Source organism: Metopolophium dirhodum, chromosome 1 (genome assembly GCF_019925205.1).
Source record: "Metopolophium dirhodum isolate CAU chromosome 1, ASM1992520v1, whole genome shotgun sequence".
Classification (NCBI taxonomy): domain Eukaryota; kingdom Metazoa; phylum Arthropoda; class Insecta; order Hemiptera; family Aphididae; genus Metopolophium; species Metopolophium dirhodum.
Window position 1 is genome coordinate 44,152,115 of NC_083560.1, and position 20,700 is coordinate 44,172,814.

The window sequence follows — 20,700 nt, forward strand, 5'->3', positions numbered from 1 at the left end:
CCTATTAAAAAAAAAATTAAGAGCACATTTTATCAGTTTCTAGTGCATATTTAATTGTTTTTTAGTGCATTAAATGCACAGTAAGTGTACAGTGAGTTGTTATTAAGTTGTATTGTACATCACGATAAACTGGTTAGGTACCTATATAATAGGTAGATACCATAAAACCACGGAACATTAGAACATGAAAATATTTTTCAGTGAATAATTATTGTGTTTAATACTTTGGTAGCTGTCGGTCGTCTGCAAATTATGCTTATCGGTTATTGATAAGGCGACCTGCTGACCTGGTAACATATTGAAACGACTAGCGAAACAATAATCTGTAGCTATCCAAGGTCCAAACAATGGTAACTATTAATTAGTATTATAATGAACCGGATTTATGGACTTATGGTAATGCGGTTTGGTACACTTAGGTATAGGGTTAAAGATATACTGTGATATGGGTATAAAATTGTATACTATTACTTCTGTAGTACCTAGCCATAATAATAATATAATACCGTAGTGTTATTTCGCACAGCTGTTTTATAATATACGAGTAGTTGTTGCTTCGTAAGTCGATATGAAAGCGTTTTATCTTAATACGGGTAAATTAGAGTATAAATCGTGATTGTGATAGCCAGACGACTAGCTGTTAATAATAATAAATAATAATAACTACAATATACATATTATTATTAGTTTATCTTTATTGTTGTCGAGTTTAGGTGGCGCATTGACTCAACAGCCTCAGTGGCCGGTGGACGTTTATTATATTTAACTTACCATAAGTATTATGACCGTTACAATAATATACATGCTGTACCCAATACTCTAAAGTGTAAATCCTAATATTCAATTCACTGCGAGCGTCGTCACATGACACACGTATTATAACAGTATATTGTGTTATGCAATCAAACAATATGCATTATAATAATTTAATTACCAATTCGTTCGTTATTTGTTCTATTATCCTATTCTCCGTACCACAATCGTTCAACCAAAATGTGGGACCAACTGTAAAAATGACCAATGGACAAGTGTGGCCGAAACCTGTGATGCAACACGTCTACGACGAATACTTGACGTTCGAACCGGAAAATTTTCATTTCAATGTAAGACCAAACACATAAATAACTAAAACGTGTATACGATTTCGAATTTTTTAACCAATTTTTTATGATAAAAGTTATATTTCAAACAATGTCATAATATGCACCTATAATATTATCTAGCATATTAAAATATTTTAATAACTGCTCGTAAGTATACCTACGGTATCAAATTGACAGTATTCAATTTAACGTCATCAGTGAGAACAATATTTTTCCTTTAGATTACGGGTTATAGTTGTGACGACCTTCAAGATGCGTTTAAACGGTATAATTCTATGCTGTTTTTAAAAGCTACGAAAACATTTAAGCAAAACACTAGTTTACCTAAGGACTTAATCATTGGCAAGATGGAAGTGCTCAATGTGCAGATGACGAATCCCTGTGAAAATTATCCTTCGTTAAATATGGACGAAAAATGTAGAGTACTTTTTTATACTTTCCCAATACCTCTCTCGTTGTGCATATTAATACAGTTTTGAATTTTTTTTTTTTTTGTACAGACGAAATCATAATAAACAATTCCAGTGGACTTTTACTTGCATCGTCAATTTGGGGTATTCTCAGAGGTCTAGAAACATTTTCTCAGTTGGTTTATTTGGAAACGGACGGTTCGACGGTAATATTTTAAACATTTTCACGCGGACGTCGCGAATTTATGATGTAAAATCTAATCATAATGATATTATACAGTTTGTGATTCGGCGCACGTCAATAGTGGACTATCCGAAATTCAGACATCGTGGATTTTTGTTGGATACGTCTCGCCATTATTTTTCCATCGAATCCATAACGAAAACTCTGGACGCCATGTCGTATTCAAAAATGAACGTGTTTCACTGGCACATGGTAGACGACCAGAGCTTCCCGTATCAGAGCAGCGCTTTTCCGAACCTGAGGTCTGACATTTTAACTTGCCTAATCAACAATTGAAATAATACACTATGTACCTATAATACACTGTAGTACCTATGATAGTTTTTTTAAACAATTAAAATTTAAATTCATCGACGACAGTTATTGGTCATCATTTTTATACTTGCATATTATTGTTATTATGTTTAGCGAAAGAGGAGCTTTCGGGAAATCGGCCATTTATACGAAAGATGACGTCAGACGTGTGATCAAACACGCACAACTTCGAGGCATTCGTGTCATTCCAGAATTCGACACCCCGGGTAAGAACTGATACCACAGAACAAGTAATAATTAGACAATCTGTAATGCGTATTGTATACATACATTTTATTATTTCAATATTAGTACCTAAGTCAGGGCTTGCAAACGTTATAATAACGTTATATTTTACAAAAAAAAAAAAACGATTGAAATTTGTAAACGTACGGAAAGCGACAAGGCTGGGCAAGTTAATAATTTTTTTTAAGTTAAGTTAATATGCACCAATAACAAAAAATTAAAAGTTAAAAGTTAATTTAACTATAGGTTAACTCAGTTAAGTTAAAAGTTAATACACACTTTTCGTTAACTTTTTTTATTAAGTTAAAAATAAGTTAATTTGTTTATACAACGCTAGCGTACTTAATTTTATTCCAACCCAAATTAAATTATAGGATATACCTACTGTTTATACTTCATACAGTATTTCCATATAACCTAGATTCGATTTTTAACTTCAAACAATTTACGATACATATTTTTTGACATAAAAACGAAATAGACTGAAATAGTGAAATATGATAAAATTAAAAACAAAATAAATTAACTTAACTTACTTTTTAAAATGAAAAATTAACTAACTCGTTAATTTCACGTTAATTAAGAAAGAAATTTAGTAAGTTAACAGTTAAGTTAATTAAAAGCCAAAAGTAACTAGTTAAGTTAAAAAGTTAAAATAAAAGTAACTTTTTAACTTAACTTTAACTTTTTAACACGTTAATGCCCAGCTATGGAAAGCGACAATCAAAAATAATTAAATAGCGCAAAACAAAACATAACGATTAACAAAATATATTATTTATCATTAAACAAAAAATAACACAAAACGTAATGTATAAAATACCATTAAACGAAACATAACTCAAAACGTATAGTTTATAAAATATCATTGAACGAAAAATAACGCAAAACGAAATATTTTAAAAGCTATTTATTTAAAAGGCCTATTGGTTTCATATAAACATTTATTTCATGCAAACAGTCTAAGAATTTATTATATATTATTATATTCCGTATCCGGGCCATTTCCAACCAGCATTAGTTATTATTTTTGGTACTATGTCAAATGTTCGAAAGTCATGTGTTAGAAAGTCAAGTGTTATAAATTTAAGTCTCATAAGAGTCATGTGTTATAAAACGGATTTCTCATAAAAATCATGTGTTATAATATAATATTATTAGAGTACCTACATACATACATGTTCCTTATCGTTTAATCGTTTTAGCTAAATGTTATCTTTATTTGTTATCCGAGGAATACAAAAAGAGCAGAAAGAAACAGAAGTAACCGTAGAACGCTTAATAACAAACTCAACGTCCATTTCCAAAAATACAAACGACCAAAATATCCGACTACAAAATATATGTAAACGATTAGAACAGAACCCTGAGTATGATATAAAAGAATTTCTTAAAGCAATTGCTTCAAATTTTAAATTTTAAACTTTTTTACAATTATTCCTTTTTTTTAAATTGTTTAACATTAACATTTTAATTCACACATAATATATAGTTAATTTAAATTTTTATATCTACTGTACTTTTTATAATAGGTACATAACTTTTATGACATGATTTTTATGAGAAATATATTTTATAACATTTGATTTTTATGACACTTAATATTATAATATCTGACCTTATAACACATGACTTTCTAACACTAGACCTAGATTCATTATTTTTAAATTTAATAAATATTAACACTATTTTAAGTAACGATAAACGCAAAACTTGTACAACGTTTTAGTTCTGAATAACGATAGACGCAAAAATTATGTGACGTCTTAATTATTGTAAATAACATAAAACGGAATTTTTTTTCCAAATACAAGCCCTGGCACCTATTAAACTATAAGGACGCCGAGCAGACGTGTTGTTATTGACAGCTGATATATTGTACGATCTTATTTATATTCAGGACATACGTTATCTTGGGGACTCGGTGGTGTTCCGGGACTACTAACTGAGTGTTCGGATTCCGACCCAAATCATTTTGGGCCAATCGACCCGACGGTCGAGGAAAACTACAATTTTATCGGGACGCTGTTGTCCGAAGTCAGTGAATTATTCCAAGACAATTATTTACACCTCGGTGGCGACGAAGTAGATAGTTCGTGTTGGTAATGACAATTTATTGTTTTTGTGTATCATTACAATTTACTATATGATATTTTAACGTACATACCAGGTAACTCATTTGAGTCAGGCTCGGAGGAAGGGAGGAATGGGCGTTCAAAAGAATATGATATATTTTATTCAATTACGAAATATTTGAATTTTATAATCCAAAAATATTGTTGTTCCCTGTTTATAATATGTGGGGTTTGGTGTGTAATCAGTATATTATGTACCTTTACAACAGATCTCGTGCTCCACACAGCATTTTAATATTTTCTTACTATGGTAAAAATATTTTCAAGACATTGATATTATGGTCGTCAAAATATTTTAAAAAGCGGGTAAGTGGATGTCGCTCTGCTGTACAGTAGGTTACAAGTGGGACAATGTATAATGGATTGTATTCCACTTGAATCCAATCAATGATATAATGTCATTGTATAAGAAAAACGATTCTGAGCGGAAACGGTTTATCGGTCTGGATTTTTTTAATTTTTATTATTTATTAAAGCATTCAAGTAGAATTAATATTGTTATATTATAATTTTTTATTCGTTGCTACGGTGTAAAACAAATCGTTAGAAATTGAAATCCCATTTTAAGCGGTTTTTTTTGTAATTCGTCAGTAGTTTTTCCCGTGGCATTAAATAATTATTGAGAAAATCGAAAAATGACCTCTCTAAAGTACCATCTTGATCCAATTTTCTGAAAGATAAGGTACTATCAAAGCACTCCCATCTGGTAAAAATTTTGTATGCAGGATATAAAAAGTAAAATAAAATAAAATAAACACTATTGTAAAACCACTAGTTTCCTTGCTCCGCTCAGAATCTAAAATATTAAGTCAACATTTTTAGTAGAATATCATGAGAAGATAATATTATCAGTCAAATATGTATTATTCAATCACTTCAAAATATTCACAAAATATTATTATTTCCCGAATGCTGTGTGGGGCTGAAGAAATTGTAAAACTGCACATCCTTGCGTAGTTGAAAAATTGACCGGTTGCTTCGATCGTTAACATCTGTAATGCCACATTTAAAATTTGACAAATGAAATGTTATTAAAATACTTAGAATTGATAACATATTAGATATTTCCAGATTTGCCGGACTAGTCGTACAATTAATATAATGTTTAAAATAGTTTAGTAATAGCCAATAGGTATAATGTACAAAAATAAACACAAATTATATTATTTCATATTAAATTTAACATAAATTTTATAATTTGGTGTTGAAATTTCGATCATAAATCCGGCGAGACGGACGAAAAACAAAACTGCTTATTGTCTTTTTCGCGTGGAACACACGTGATTAGAATATAAATCGTCGGACTCGCCGAATTTACGTTGATGTTTCAATGCAAATATAAATATTCTGTCTCGGGTTAACCTTTAGTCAAACCTGGTTTGTTGTTGTACACACGTTTATATTTTTTAAACCATTATTGCACGTCTATATAGCGACCATTGTCCATTACACAATGATTGAACTATTTTCAATGTCCTTACTAATTATCAAATAGCAATAACTATAATTAATCGTCGTATAGTAATCACGATGCATAATATTTCGGAAAACGATGTTAAGCCACGTTTTTAAACATAATGTTATGAACCATTAAAATTCATCATAAATCTTGCGTTCGGTTAGGTTAGGTTTTTGTCTACAGTAAGTTTTAATTTAGAAATTATGAACATCGGCGTAAACCCTACAGGTTTACAACAGGGGGACGGTTGAATCCAATATGTTTCAGCCATTTCCCAACAGTTCTGCACCAAATCACCTATAACATGCGAGTGTTAGGTTCATAACATGTTAAATATAATAAATTGGTTTTCGTCGACTGCAGGACCACGAACAAAAAGATACAAAACTTTATGCATCGCAATAACATGAAGAACGTCGTCGAATTGAAAGACTACTACTTCGCAAACATGTTCAACATAACGCGAAATTTGAAAACCGTGCCCATCGTGTGGGAAGAAATATTCGACGAGAATATCCACCTCGATACCAACACCGTGGTCCATGTGTGGAAGGACTCTTATGATTATTCGATCGTGTCGAAGGCAAGTATTTATATATAATATATAAGTATATTATATACCGTGTGGTTCATTTAACGTGGGACACTCTTTATGCAAAAAGTATTAATGACTTTGAAAATATATTTATTACATGGTCGTAAGTCGTTATAAAATAACATGTTCATTAAAAAATTATATTTTTCAATATTTTTATCATCATAATTTTTTTTTTTGAGTTTTTTTTAATTTTTTTCGAATCACACAGTTTTCTTTTGATCTTCGAAAGCAGAATATTTTTCTTAGTATTTTGATACATATAACAATCGATTTTAAGATGTGTAGTTTACGAGTTGTAAGTATAAGTATTTAAAGTTTAGTGGACCAATATTTTGAGGGTTACCACTCCATTCCGCTCATCAAAACTATAAATACTTATAACTCATAAACTACTCGGCCTAAATTTGATGTATTGAAATATGAAATTAAAACTCTATGTTGTCTTTCAAAAAGTAAAAACTTCAAAAATGTTAAGCATAAAAAATAGTGAAAACTATATATTTTTAAAAATGTTGTTTTAAAGACTATAGAAATAAAATAAAATGCAATTTTTTTTTAATTTATACTTTTTGAAATAATGAGTGTTCAATGATAAAATAATCACTCGGTATAATATGTATTATACAAAGAACTTAGGTCATTATATCCATAATGTTTCGTTCGAAATCAGCAGACACGCCACACTCGCATGACGTCGATAAATCATAATGGCTGTGACTTGATGAACTTAAAACTGTTAACAGACTAGTCTAATATTTCACCCAACGTTCACCATCAATACAGCCCGATAAAGTCATTCACTGTAATATTTGTAACTACCTGTCGCGTAGTTATTACTAAAATATGTATAGGTACTGTATAGTTAATACAAATCATCACCCACCCGGCGATTGTCCGTTACCCACCCACCATCTCCTTAAAAAACGCAGAGCCCCTTATGATCCAAGCATCATAACATCATCGGTGCACGAAGAGTACATAAGTAGGTGCTATTCAGAACAGATAACGCGATATGATCGTTCGTGATAATATTGCAGTTGTCTATTCGTACGTTTTCGCGCGTATATGGAAATCTATACGACTTTCCTAAAAGCATTTCCTGGTTTGCCACTGCAGGTAATGAAAAGCGGACATCCGGTGCTGTTTTCCAGTTGCTGGTACGTGAACTACATCAAGTACGGAACGGACTGGCCGAACTTCTACAGGTGCGACCCGACCGCCGAGGTCGGCGATAACCGTTTGTTTTTGGGTGGCGAGGCCTGCATGTGGGGCGAGTTCGTGGACGATACGAATTTATTGCCGCTCACGTGGCCCAGGACCAGCGCCGTGGCCGAAGTGCTCTGGTCACACACGCTCAACGAGACTGAAGCCAAGTACAGGATCGAGGAACACGTTTGCAGGATGAGGCGGAGAGGAATACCAGCTCAACCAGCAAACGGACCTAGCTATTGTCATTACTAGAACCATAATATAGTCTCGTATATTACTGTCGTATCTTATTGGATAAAGACTATAACAATATATAGTAGAGATGAATAGGAAATACCGTTAGAAAACATGTATTAGACAAAACAATAATATAATATCACTATTTTCAAAGGTTTTTGAATTTTTATTCCATTAGGATTGGTAAAAATACCAGTTAAATAGTTCTAATTCGTGAAAACGTCTTAAAGTAGACGGTAGTTGAATAAAAATATTATAAATAATTGTTAATTATTACCCATTTGTATAGGTACTACACTAGTCCTACATTGAAATAAATAATTGAGCATCGTGTCAATGATTACCGATCCTATATACACACACACTTTTATTGCTTGATTTGTGATTAAAATTTAAAAAGGGGGAAATTTGGTAACCACTCCGATGTACAGTTTTGACGGGTGTCGAGTGCACTTCGTTGTTGAGGAGTAAGTCAATATTGTAATAGTACGTGTGTTTTAAATTTGAATTCAATGATGAGTCGTTGTAATTGTATGCATATTGTGTTAAAATTAAATTCAATGATAAGTCGTTGCGTGCGAAAAACGATTCTGAGCGAAGACCGTCCATGAGCCTATTATATTTGGAACAGTTCCTAACAATGACTATTATCATAGAATTTAATTTTAATAGTTACTGTTATAGGTAGATAATTTTTTTTGTTTAAGCGGCCTGCACGGGGCTTAGTGCGTCCCATTAAGTACCTTTTTAGTAACCAAAGTATTTGACCCTACATTTTTTGATCGATAAAAATTTTCTATATTTACTAGAGGAAAAATTAAAAAAAAATTTAAAATTTAAATGTCTATAAATAGTTTAAATTGAAGCAAAATATTTAAAAATATTATTCAATGTATAGAAAAAGTTAATATACATTGGTGAAAATGTGAGGTATCTACAACTGAGCGTTTTTGAATTATTAACTCAAAAAACTATTGTGAATTTACGTTCAACTTTTTTTTTTAATTACACTAGATAGTAACATCATATTATGAGGAACCATGTAAAAGGTTTTCAAGTTTTTTATAGATCGGAACATTTTTTTCTCGATAAGAATTTAAAATAAAAAGTAAATAAGAATAAAAAAAATGTCTTATACCTACCTATAAATAGTTGAGCCAAATAATTTTGAATTTTATGACGAATAGAAACGACTGATATAAACATTCGGTTAATAAAAATTCTCATTTTCCCTTAATTTTTGATTCTTGAGCGTTGAATGTATTGATTTTATTTTATCCTATCTACGCCTGATTGAATTCAAATTTAACACATTCCATGTGTAAGTGACACACTTATTTCTCTTGCGCATTTTACGACTATCGGGAACTGTGACCAAGGATTTTTAATATTTTTCAAATATCACTGTAACAATATATTAGGAGCCTAAGAGCCTTCTATTAAATTTTCAAACTGTTTTACCCAACAAACAAAGTTTCATTGACATTCATAGAAAAAAAGACTAATAAAAATGGAAACAGACAATGTTCCTAAACAGTTCAAAACAAATCAAAATATTTTGAAAATTTTATCGTACATAGAAAATGCAATTAATATAAACGACCAGTGAAAATTGCATGTACACGTATACGTTAATTTGTTTTAGAGTTATATCAAAAACCAAAATCGATTTTGTAGAAAACCGATTTTGCGTAAAAAATCCCGTTTTTCTTAATTTTTATTTTGTTTATCCCGGCATTTTTTAAAACTATTGGGAATTTTGACCTCCCTAACGCACCAACAATATTCACTTTCCCATCGAACAAGATATTGAAGTTGAAAATCGAAGCATTATTTCGACTACTTATCGTGTAAACAGACACAAAAAAAAAAATTTTTAAAAAAAACACACATCATTGTAAAATCAATACATTCATCGCTCCGCTCAGAATCTAAAAATTCAAATATTTTTGTATTTTACTGTTACCTACTGAAAAATATTAAATTTATAGATTACAAATATTACTGTTTTGTTAACATATTATTTTTTTAGATTCTGAGCGATGCTAGGAAGCTAGTGATTTACAATGATGTTTATTTTTTATAATTTTTTTTTTATCTTGTATACAAAATATCTACCAAAATGATGGCTTTGATTTCAACATATTATAGTAACTTATATTTTAGCAAATTGGATCAAGATTGTACTTTGAAGAGGTCATTTTTTGATTTTCTCGATAGTTATACCACGGGAAAAACCACCGACAAATAATTACAAATAACCGCTAAAAAACGGGATTTTAATTTATAACGCTTTGTCTACCACCATAGAAACGAATAAAAAATTACAAAATTATAATAATAATTCAACTTACAGGCTATAATAAATAATAACAATACACAATATCCCGACTGACTTATCCGTCTCTGCTCAGAATAGTTTTTCTTATACAATGATATTATATCATTGAATTCAAGTTTAATAACAATGAATAATGTATTTAATCAAATCCTTATTTTTGGGTTTGTCAAAAAATGTACTCTAAGACGATTTTTTTACTACATAAGGACAGTGTCCTGTGGATTGCAACAAACGTCCGTTTTTTCAAATGCATATTGTAAACTCACTTTTTTACCGTAGATTGTTTAGTGGAAATTTTTTTTCGTAAACGTCGATGTAAGTACCTTGTTCAAAACGTCGAACGAGTAAGTTTCTCAGTTATTAAAATGTTTGCACAGAGGATAATGGTCCTTAAAAATTGTTTTACAAAAATATAAAATAGATGTAATGTTGCAGGATCCAGTATGATAAATACTCGGGCCGTTCTTACAAGTTATTAACGTCGATGGATTAGTATAAACTATAAATCACTAACGTTTTAAATTACCATAGCCCCCATATCTTACAAGTCCATTATCATGGATCTATTATGTATCCTTAGGATACAAATAACTCAAATCTTATTCTTACGGAATTCGACGTTGATACGTCAACGTTTTCATAAAAAATAATCCACTATAAATAATTTACATTATACGGTGGTTAGGAGGGGGGAGGGAGGGTGGTTCTCACTTGAAGCACAGAAGTTTGTATCGCCACAGGACACCCATATAGATAGTACGAACAAAGTCAAGAATTCGAAAATTAATGGTCTTTGAATAGGTATATTATTTAAAATTTCAAAAATAAAACGTTGAACAACTGCATTGCTGAAAAATAAAAAGAGGACGTGAAAATGATTGGTGAATCACCCTGTATGTGCGTATAGACGGTGGTAATTTCCTCTGACACGCGTTATTATTACATAAATAGTTATACCGTCGACGGAACGCGAATATAACTGCAGCGACGATGATAGACGTTTAAAGTCCAAACACGGAAAATAAGTGATAAATAATAATATAAAAGCAATATATATATATTTTGTCGTAACTGATATGTTACAGTGTGGTACATATTATACAGGGTGATTCGCCAAGCGTTCGTATCCCTATATTGATTTTCTTCAACAAAGGAGCTATTCAAAAACTAAATTTTTGTCGTTTTAAAATAAACTTAAAGACCACATTAACTACATTAACGTGAATATAACTGCAACGATGATGGACGTTTAAAGTCCAAACACGGAAAATAAGTAATAAATAATAATATAAAAGCAATATAAATATATATATTTTGTCGTAACTGATGTTATAGTGTGGTACATATTATACAGGATGATTCACCAATCGTTCATATCCCTATATTGATTTTCTTCAACAAAGGAGTTATTCAAAAACTAATTTTTTGAAGTTTTCAAGTAAACTTAGAGACCATTTTAACTAAATTAACGTGAATATAACTGCAACGATGATGGACGATTAAAGTCCAAACACGGAAAATAAGTAATAAAGAATAATATAAAAGCAATAAATATATTATTTTTTTTTGTCGTATAACTGATATGTTATAGTGTGGTACATACAGGGTGATTCACTAAACGTGCTCATCCCTATATTGATTTTCGTCAACAAAGGAGTTATTCAAAAACTAAATGTTTGAAGTTTTCAAGTAAACTTAGAGACCATATTAACTATATTAACGTGAATATAACTGCAACGATGATGGACGTTTAAAGTCCAAACACGGAAAATAAGTAATAAATAATAATATATAAGCAATATTTATATATATATATATATATTGTCGTAACTGATGTCATAGTGTGGTACATATTATACAGGATGATTCACCAATCGTTCATATCCCTATATTGATTTTCTTCAACAAAGGAGTTATTCAAAAACTAAATTTTTGAAGTTTTCAAGTAAACTTAGAGACCATATTAACTATATTAACGTGAATATAACTGCAACGATGATGGACGATTAAAGTCCAAACACGGAAAATAAGTAATAAAGAATAATATAAAAGCAATAAATATATTATTTTTTTTTTGTCGTATAACTGATATGTTAAAGTGTGGTACATACAGGGTGATTCACTAAACGTGCTCATCCCTATATTGATTTTCGTCAACAAAGGAGTTATTCAAAATCTAAATTTTTGGATTTTTCATGTAAACTTAAAGACCACAATGGTATATCAAATTCTCGAGTTTTTTTTTTAGGAGTTTCTCGTAAACATTTAAACTTCTGTTTTTCGAATGAGAACCATTTCGTTTCTACTGTAAACCATTTAGCAGATAATATTTTTTCTTAATCTAGACACATAAAAATCGAAATTCGAAGGAGCAAAAGGCTAGCAACGATGGTAGACGTTTAAAGTCCAAACACGGAAAATAAGTAATAAATAATAATATAAAAGCAATATATATATATATTTTGTCGTAACTGATATGTTATAGTGTGGCACATATACAGGGTGATTCGCCAAGCGTGATTATCCCTATTGATTTTCTTCAACAAAGATGTTATTATTCAAAATCTAAATTTTTGGAATTCTTAAATAAACTCCAAGATCATATTGTCAGATCAAAATTTTCAAATTTTTTTTTTAGAGTTTATCGAACAAACTTCTATTTTTCGAATGAGAACCATTTCGTTATCTACTGTAAACCATTTAACAGATAATATTTTTTCTTAATCTAGACACATAAAAATCGAAATTCGAAGGAGCAAAAGGCTAGCAACGATGGTAGACGTTTAAAGTCCAAACACGGAAAATAAGTAATAAATAATAATATAAAAGCAATATATATATATTTTGTCGTAACAGATATGTTATAGTGTGGCACATATACAGGGTGATTCACCAAGCGTGATTATCCCTATTGATTTTCTTCAACAAAGATGTTATTATTCAAAATCTAAATTTTTGGAATTTTTAAGTAAACTCTAAGATCGTATTGTTAGATCAAATTTTTTTTTTAGAGTTTATCGAACAAACTTCTATTTTTCGAATGAGAACCATTTCGTTTTCTACTATAAATCATTTAAATCAGATAATATTTTTTCTTAATTTAGACGCATGAGAATCAAAATTCGAAGTAGCAGTTTTTAGAATTTTTATAACTTTGTGTTCTTAGAATCGAATTGGGTTAATTTCATCCATAAAAAAAGGTCACAGTCATAAAGTTCGTAAATTATTGTGGTCTGGATATTTTTTAAATGCATGTAAATTATGTCTCAGGGTATAAATTAAAAAAACATGCAATTACAACATATTAATTAAAAAAGTCAGGGTACATAAATTCGAAAAACTGTGGAAAAAGATACATCAATAATTATATCCAAAATAATAAATGAATATTGTGAACATTGTAAAATTTATTTGATTAGAACTTGTGCCTATTTAACTTTTAAATTATCATAAAAGTTTTGACCAGTTATTTAATTGCTAATTTTTATCAAAAACCACATAATATATTATGCATCAAAACCAGACTTTAAGCGACTTGAACGATATTCCACGCCCTTGTAATAATATCAATAAACGCGATCGTTCCTAAGTTTATCGATAATTATTATTTAATATTCGTTTGTATACAACGAATCTCCTAAGTCCTAAATGGACATAGAATAAAGCGAATATTAATTGTCTTCGATAAAAACAAAAAACAACAACACAAGCGTGTTGTAACCACTATAGATAGGACACCCCTCCCCCCTGACATTTTGTAATTCTTTAAAAAGAGAAAAATGTTGATTTTAATTTCAATTTCACCCCTCAATATATTAATTGTTTTTTCCGATTTAAATTTAAAATAATGAATTGATCGAATTTATGATTTTTAGAGTAATAAGTCATTCGGCCTAGCACTATAAGTACCATCGGATGTCTTAGTTTCAGAACGATTATTACACGCATAGGCATACATATTATATCATATAATTGTATTTTCCCGGACGAGGATTCGTAGAGACCGCAATGAATGGCGAAAACGGAGCTATCATCGTAACAAACGTTTATAGCCGTCATCCAATGTAATGTTGCAGTTAAAATCCACGTTTTTTTATCGATATATTTTATTATGCCATGCATTATAATATACAGGTTGTAACGGAAATACTTGGCAAACAAAATGAATAAAATTGATAGGGACTTATAGCTGATGTGCGTTTGAAAAAGATTAAACCGAACGGATAGTAAATACTTTAGGAAATAATATACGTCTTATGTCAGGAAATTACCAAAAATAATATTTTGAAAAAAGTTATTAGGTCCTGAAAAAAATATTGATTTTTCAAGCATTGTAAAAAATAAACAACTGGGTACTCGACTTAATTGATAACTACCATTTATACCGTCAATGTTTTTCGCTATTTCGAATACTTCCCCGAAAAATGTAATTTCATTTGGAAGTATCTAACAACTAAGTATTAAAAAAAAGGTCGATAAGTGGATGTCGCTCTGCTGTACAGTAGGTTACAAATGGGTCACTGTAATGGATGGTGTTAAATTTGAATTCAATGATATAATATCATTGTATAAGAAAAACGATTCTAAGCGAAAACGGTCAGTCAGCCTATGATATTACCAAGCATATTTGATGATATTATTGTGAATAAAGTAATTTATATATAACCTATTTACGTGGAGCCTTGTTTTAAATTTTCAATCCTTAGCCATAAAAGTTAAAAATGTTATACATTTTTAACTACAAAATAATTAATAAATTATAAATTTGATAAATTTTGTCAAAATTTGAACGCTTATAATAAAAAATTGTGCCTATTTTTAATATTTTTCAACTGCTATTAGAATGATATATCGGGAGCTTTATATTAAATTTTCACGCTTTTTTACCCAACAAATAAAATTTTATTAATATTTATAGAAAAAAAAACTAAAAAAATTGAAAACTTACAATGTCCGTAAACAGCTCAAAAAGAGTCAAAATATTTTCAAAATGTCATGGTGTATAGAAAATGCTAGGGCTGTTCGATTATTTCGATTAATCGATTATTACGTCGATTATTTTTTTCCATTGATTATTTTACAGTTTTTATAAAACTCGATTAATCGCCAAATAAACGAAATTCGATTAATCAATTAATCGAATTTCCGATTAATCAATTAATCGAATAATCGAAATTTCCGAATGGATCTAAATGGAACAATGTTTCCATTTTTGAAAGTAATGGCAAATAAATTGATGTGTATACAAGCCACTAGCGTGGCCTCCGAAAGAGTGTTTAGCCGTGCAGGTAACATAGTTACTGATCAGAGGGCATCACTTACTGAAGATCATTGTTCTCAACTGATTTATTTATCGATGAACAAAAAATTTGTTCCAAATGCTTTTAATTTCTGAAATATTATTATTAATATTATTTGTTAGTTTACACCCAAAAGGCCAAAGGGTATGTTTTACTTATTACATTATTATAAAGATAAATGTTATGTTTTAATTATTATAATATTAATAAAGGTACATTTGTATGTTTTATTTTTATAAGTTTTAATTTCTTAAAAATAATAAAAAACTCAAGCTTTAGCTTAACTTATTACATGATATGTATATAAAAATAATTTTGTTCATTTAATAGAATATTATTCTATGTTTGAATTAAAAAAGTCACAGTCAAGATGACTGAAAAAAAAAGCAGTCTGGCTTATTATGATTAAGTATTAACTATTCATGTAGGTACCTAACAATAATTATCCTCGTATGATGTTTTGAGTTCAATGATTGGGAATGTATTAAGGATAATATAAAAGTGGACATCTACATCTAAATGACTTACTGCAAATCTTGTTTAAAATTGTGTAGAAGTTAAGGAACCAATTTGCCCTTAGTAAAAAAATCGATTCATCGGTTAATCAGTCATTAAAAAAATTGATTAATCGGTTAATCGGTCATTAAAAAAATCGGTTTATCGATTAATCGGTCGTTAAAAAATCGATTTTCTGTTTGATTATTAATTTTTGATTAATCGAAATAATCGATAATACGTGAAATTAATAATCGAGTGGTAAAAAAAATAATCGAACAGCCCTAGAAAATGCTAATATAAATATTCCGTGAAATTTTCAAGTATCTACAGTCATTCGTTTTTAATTACAATAAAATAAGAAAATTGTTACATGAGAAATCGAGTGAATATCAAATGTTGTAAAAATATAAATTTCAGACACTCATAAAAATTAAATTTAAGTTTCTTGTAGACATTTTTTTTTTTGATAAATGTAGACAAACTTATGAGTAATCTTATATTACATTTTCAAATCATAGATTTAAAAAGAAAAATTTTTATGAATTCTCAACTCAAAATAATTTGCTAATTTTCGTGATTTTTCCGTATTTTGTCAAAATTTGAACTTTAAATGCTTATAAATAAAAACTGTGACAAAGGATTTTTAATTTTTTTCATCTGTCTATGAAACAATAATCTAGGGGCCTTCTAATAAATATTCAAGCTTTTTTACTCAACAGATAACATTTTATTGATATTTATAGAAAAAAAAACTAAAAAAATTGAAGACTGACAATGTCCGTAAACTGCTCAAAAAGAGTCAAAATATTTTCAACATTTTATAATGTATAGAAAATGCTAATATAAACATTCAGTCAAAATTTCATGTCCCTACGATCATTTATTTTAGAGTTACACCAAAAACCAAAATCGATTTTCTGGAAAACAGATTTTGCGTAAAAATTCCCGTTTTTCCTTAATTTTTCTTTTATTTTTCACGTCGCTTTTGAAAAGTACTGGGAAATTCTTACTTCAGACCCCCTTAAAGCACCAACTAGATTCAGTTTCCTATCAGAAAAGTTACTGTTGAAGAAATTCCAAGCACTTTTACTGTCCTAAAAGGTGATGACGGACACAAAAATTAAATTTAAAAAAAAAAAAAACACACATCATTATAAAATTAATACATTCATCGCTTCGCTCAGAATCTAAAATAAATAATTTTGTACTGAAATTGTAGCGCAAGCGTCTACAACTTATGTATAATATGTATTAGACACATTTTCAAATATTTTAATTGGACCAAAAGCCATTTCATTCGTCGGGTGTTTCTGTGGCACTCTGTATTTTATAATGAATTAATTTTATATAATAATTACATAGCCGTGTTACGTGAGAACAAAGTGCGAGATGGCGAGGTTAAACGCGGTTAGCGGCTTCAATTATATAATAATATTATTGTTATTATGATTATAAACTCGGCAAACCGCCACTAAATAATATAATTCCCACGTGCACCCACCTGCTACGTAAATATTACACGTTCGATTGCTTTGAAGTTTAGAACTTATAATACACACACACACACACACACATTTTATATAGGGGAGGTGTAATTGACTAAATAATTATAAGCGTTGTGCGTGATACCATGACAGCAGCTATATACATAGGAGTAACCTAACTTACCGTGAGTCCACGAAAACAGAGTACTTACATTGTATAACGATTACTTATATCAGTATACTGCTCAGTACTTTAGTAAGTTTATTTTTGAATTCCGTTTGCTGGGCACGAGACTAGACTATTATTTGACAATCAAATCTTCCGCAGACAGATTTATAAAATATGTATAGGTTACCTACAGCTGAGTAACGTGGGTGACTGTTAGGTAACTCTTTTGAGTTAATGAGTGTATCCAGTTTTTGCGGACACGCTGTATATAGAATACCGACTGATCCATTTAACCTATAACGTAAGACACATGGTTATTTCGAAAACCTTCGACGTTTTTGGAGCCAAATTTTTTTTTACACAATTTCGAGTCATCAGAAAACAACAATTTTCATTTTCATTTCATGTTGATAACATGTTAATAATTTTGGGTAGACTTTTTTGTCTCCTTTTTCAACATAGAATTTCCTTACAAAAACTTTATTTGAAATTATCAGTTATGTGAATAATACATACAAATATCAAAGATATCAAAGATCAAATAATACATTTGATCGCATAAGATTGCCTATGGCTATAAGGAAATAATACGTTTTGAATTAAATTTTGTTGTATCTTATAGGTACTTAAAAAAAGAGGTAATACACCATCAAGTCTTGAACCAAAATGATAATGTTTTTGGAAAAAACATACGACAATGACTCATGTTGAATCAAACATTTGTTTGTCCTAGATATACTTACGACATAGTCAACAGTACGTTCGGGAGCAAAATGTCAATAAAAGGTTTTGTCTTATTTCTACGACGGCAGTATAGTACATTTTGGAACCTATAAACATTTTATAAAATATTAAGTAGGTACAAATACTTTTTTTTCAACTTGTTGACATTTTTTCATATGTATAACTCGAAAAACTTGTAAAAAATGGCAATGTTACGTTTTCGATTGTAACCACACAATTATTGAAAAAATATTTGCCGAATTTTCGAGACATAATAGGTTGTAAAAATTCGTAGAATATTTAAAAATAAGTCGCGCTCGTGTTTTAAATTATATAAAAAAAATGTATCCAAATTTAATCAAACGACAGACCATTATGGTATATTATGATTTTATATCAGGTTAAGAATTATATGATAATCATTTATTTCACAGTGAAAATAATATGTTTCCTACATAATTACTATTTATTTCATAATATAATAATAACTTTGCGTGTAGTGGGTATATGATTAAACGTAAAGCATACTATACATATTATTTACGAATTTAATTAATTAATTAATTAATATTTTAGAACGTTTTACTATAGTGTAAATTTCATTGTTTTTTTTTTTGTCCGTAGGTAAGTGTAAAGTTTTTAAGTTTTTTTTTTTAAAGACTATAATAAAGGACCAAAATATGTTCTACTCCCCGAAGTACCAACTATAGATTCACTTTCTACCAAAAAAAAAATATCGATGTTGGAAATTGAAGAAATTTTTCTACTGCAGTGGACAAATAAAAAAAATTGGGTACCAGCCCATATCTTACTGAACCATAACAAATCAAAACCAAATTTAATAATTAAATTTAACGAATTTCGCTATAATACAATTTTTTTTTGCCCACGAGACTTCGCAATATGGATGTTATTCACTGTAATGATGTAAATAATAATATAATAATATTTTATAAATGATAAACTTTACCGCAGACAATGAGGTCGCCCCTTTAAACTGTCAATATATTTTATTGATTTTACAACAATTTCTATAAGGATTTTGATTCGCGCAAAACTATTTTTGTTAAGAGCATGTCAGCGCACTATATTTTGTTTTCTCTCTCTGGCCCACGCGCAGCATGTACAAAACGCAGTAACGCAGAATCATTTTTTCTATGTTTTTAAGTCATCTTAGAGTAAAATCACCCGTTACAAAAAAGATAGAGAATAATATTTTTGAAGGAATGACGTATTGGTTTTATATTTTATTGTTATTTGACTTTCGAAATAAAGAAAAAAATGTTGTAGATTTAAATCATGTTTAGACTGTTTCGGTACAATATTTCGACAAATCGATGTGTCATTCCCTTAAAAATATTATTCTCTACCTTTTTTGTAACTGGGGATTTCACTATAAGATTACTCGAAAACATAGAAAAAATGATTCTTCGTAAATGCGTTTTGTCTATGTTGCGCGTGGGCCACGGAGAGAAAACAAATAGTGCGCTGACATCCTCTTAAAAATAAGGCCTTGCAAACCATATTTTTTCGTAGACGAGTACCATAATATTTAGATCAGCTCATTTTGCTACGTCTTGTATGTACCTATTACGCTTAAGCGTCGCAATTTTTCGTTGGCACAAATTGCATTGTATTTTTTAATAAATTAGGTGTCGATAGTAATTATTAGTGGATAAAGTTATCGCTCTTTTCAAAACGCTTTACCGCAGACATTCTCCCATATAAGCCGTGTACATAATTTGGTGATTTTAAAACAAATTCAAGACACGTGGAGTTCTGATTCGCAAAAATACAAAAAAAAAAAAAAAATCGCCGAAGATAATAATAGTATGTATTATAATATATTGTTCACGAGCAGCACATTTAAAAGGGTCCCGTTGACCATTTCGCGTCGGTTCGTTTGACTGGGTAACGTCCTTTTATAATGCCACATAATAATATTATAAATAATATGTCTCGTCGGAACACCACATGTCGGTACACCAAAGCCGTCGCCGCCGCCAATAATATAATTATGACGTAACCGAAGCATCGCCATGTACGACTATATAGGTACTATATAATAATAAATAAATTCAGTGGCGTGCCCAGGATTTTAGTTGTGTGGGTAAGCTTGGATCACGAGAGACAACAAATTCGTGTAGCAACGACCTACTGCAGGGAATGTACCTAATAATTTATAATTATAGAAAGACGCTTGAAAATTACTTCGTTCGTTTCGTAGGTAAATCGATTGATAACAAATTA

The 20,700-nt window shown here is 29.8% G+C and overlaps 2 protein-coding genes across 3 annotated transcripts in view; one reads left to right on the forward strand and one right to left on the reverse strand.

Moving 5' to 3' along the window:
• The window catches only part of LOC132936378 (prophage side tail fiber protein homolog StfR-like), a 151,490-nt gene that overhangs the window by 24,042 nt on the left and 106,748 nt on the right, over positions 1-20,700 (reverse strand). The window lies entirely within an intron of this gene.
• LOC132936674 (beta-hexosaminidase subunit beta-like) lies at positions 615-8,088 on the forward strand. The gene is made up of 8 exons (XM_061003437.1): positions 615-1,103; positions 1,325-1,520; positions 1,604-1,719; positions 1,794-1,999; positions 2,166-2,278; positions 4,198-4,399; positions 6,255-6,474; positions 7,606-8,088. The coding sequence occupies exons 1-8, from the start codon at positions 897-899 to the stop codon at positions 7,948-7,950; spliced, it is 1,605 nt and encodes a 534-aa protein (XP_060859420.1). The 5' UTR covers positions 615-896; the 3' UTR covers positions 7,951-8,088.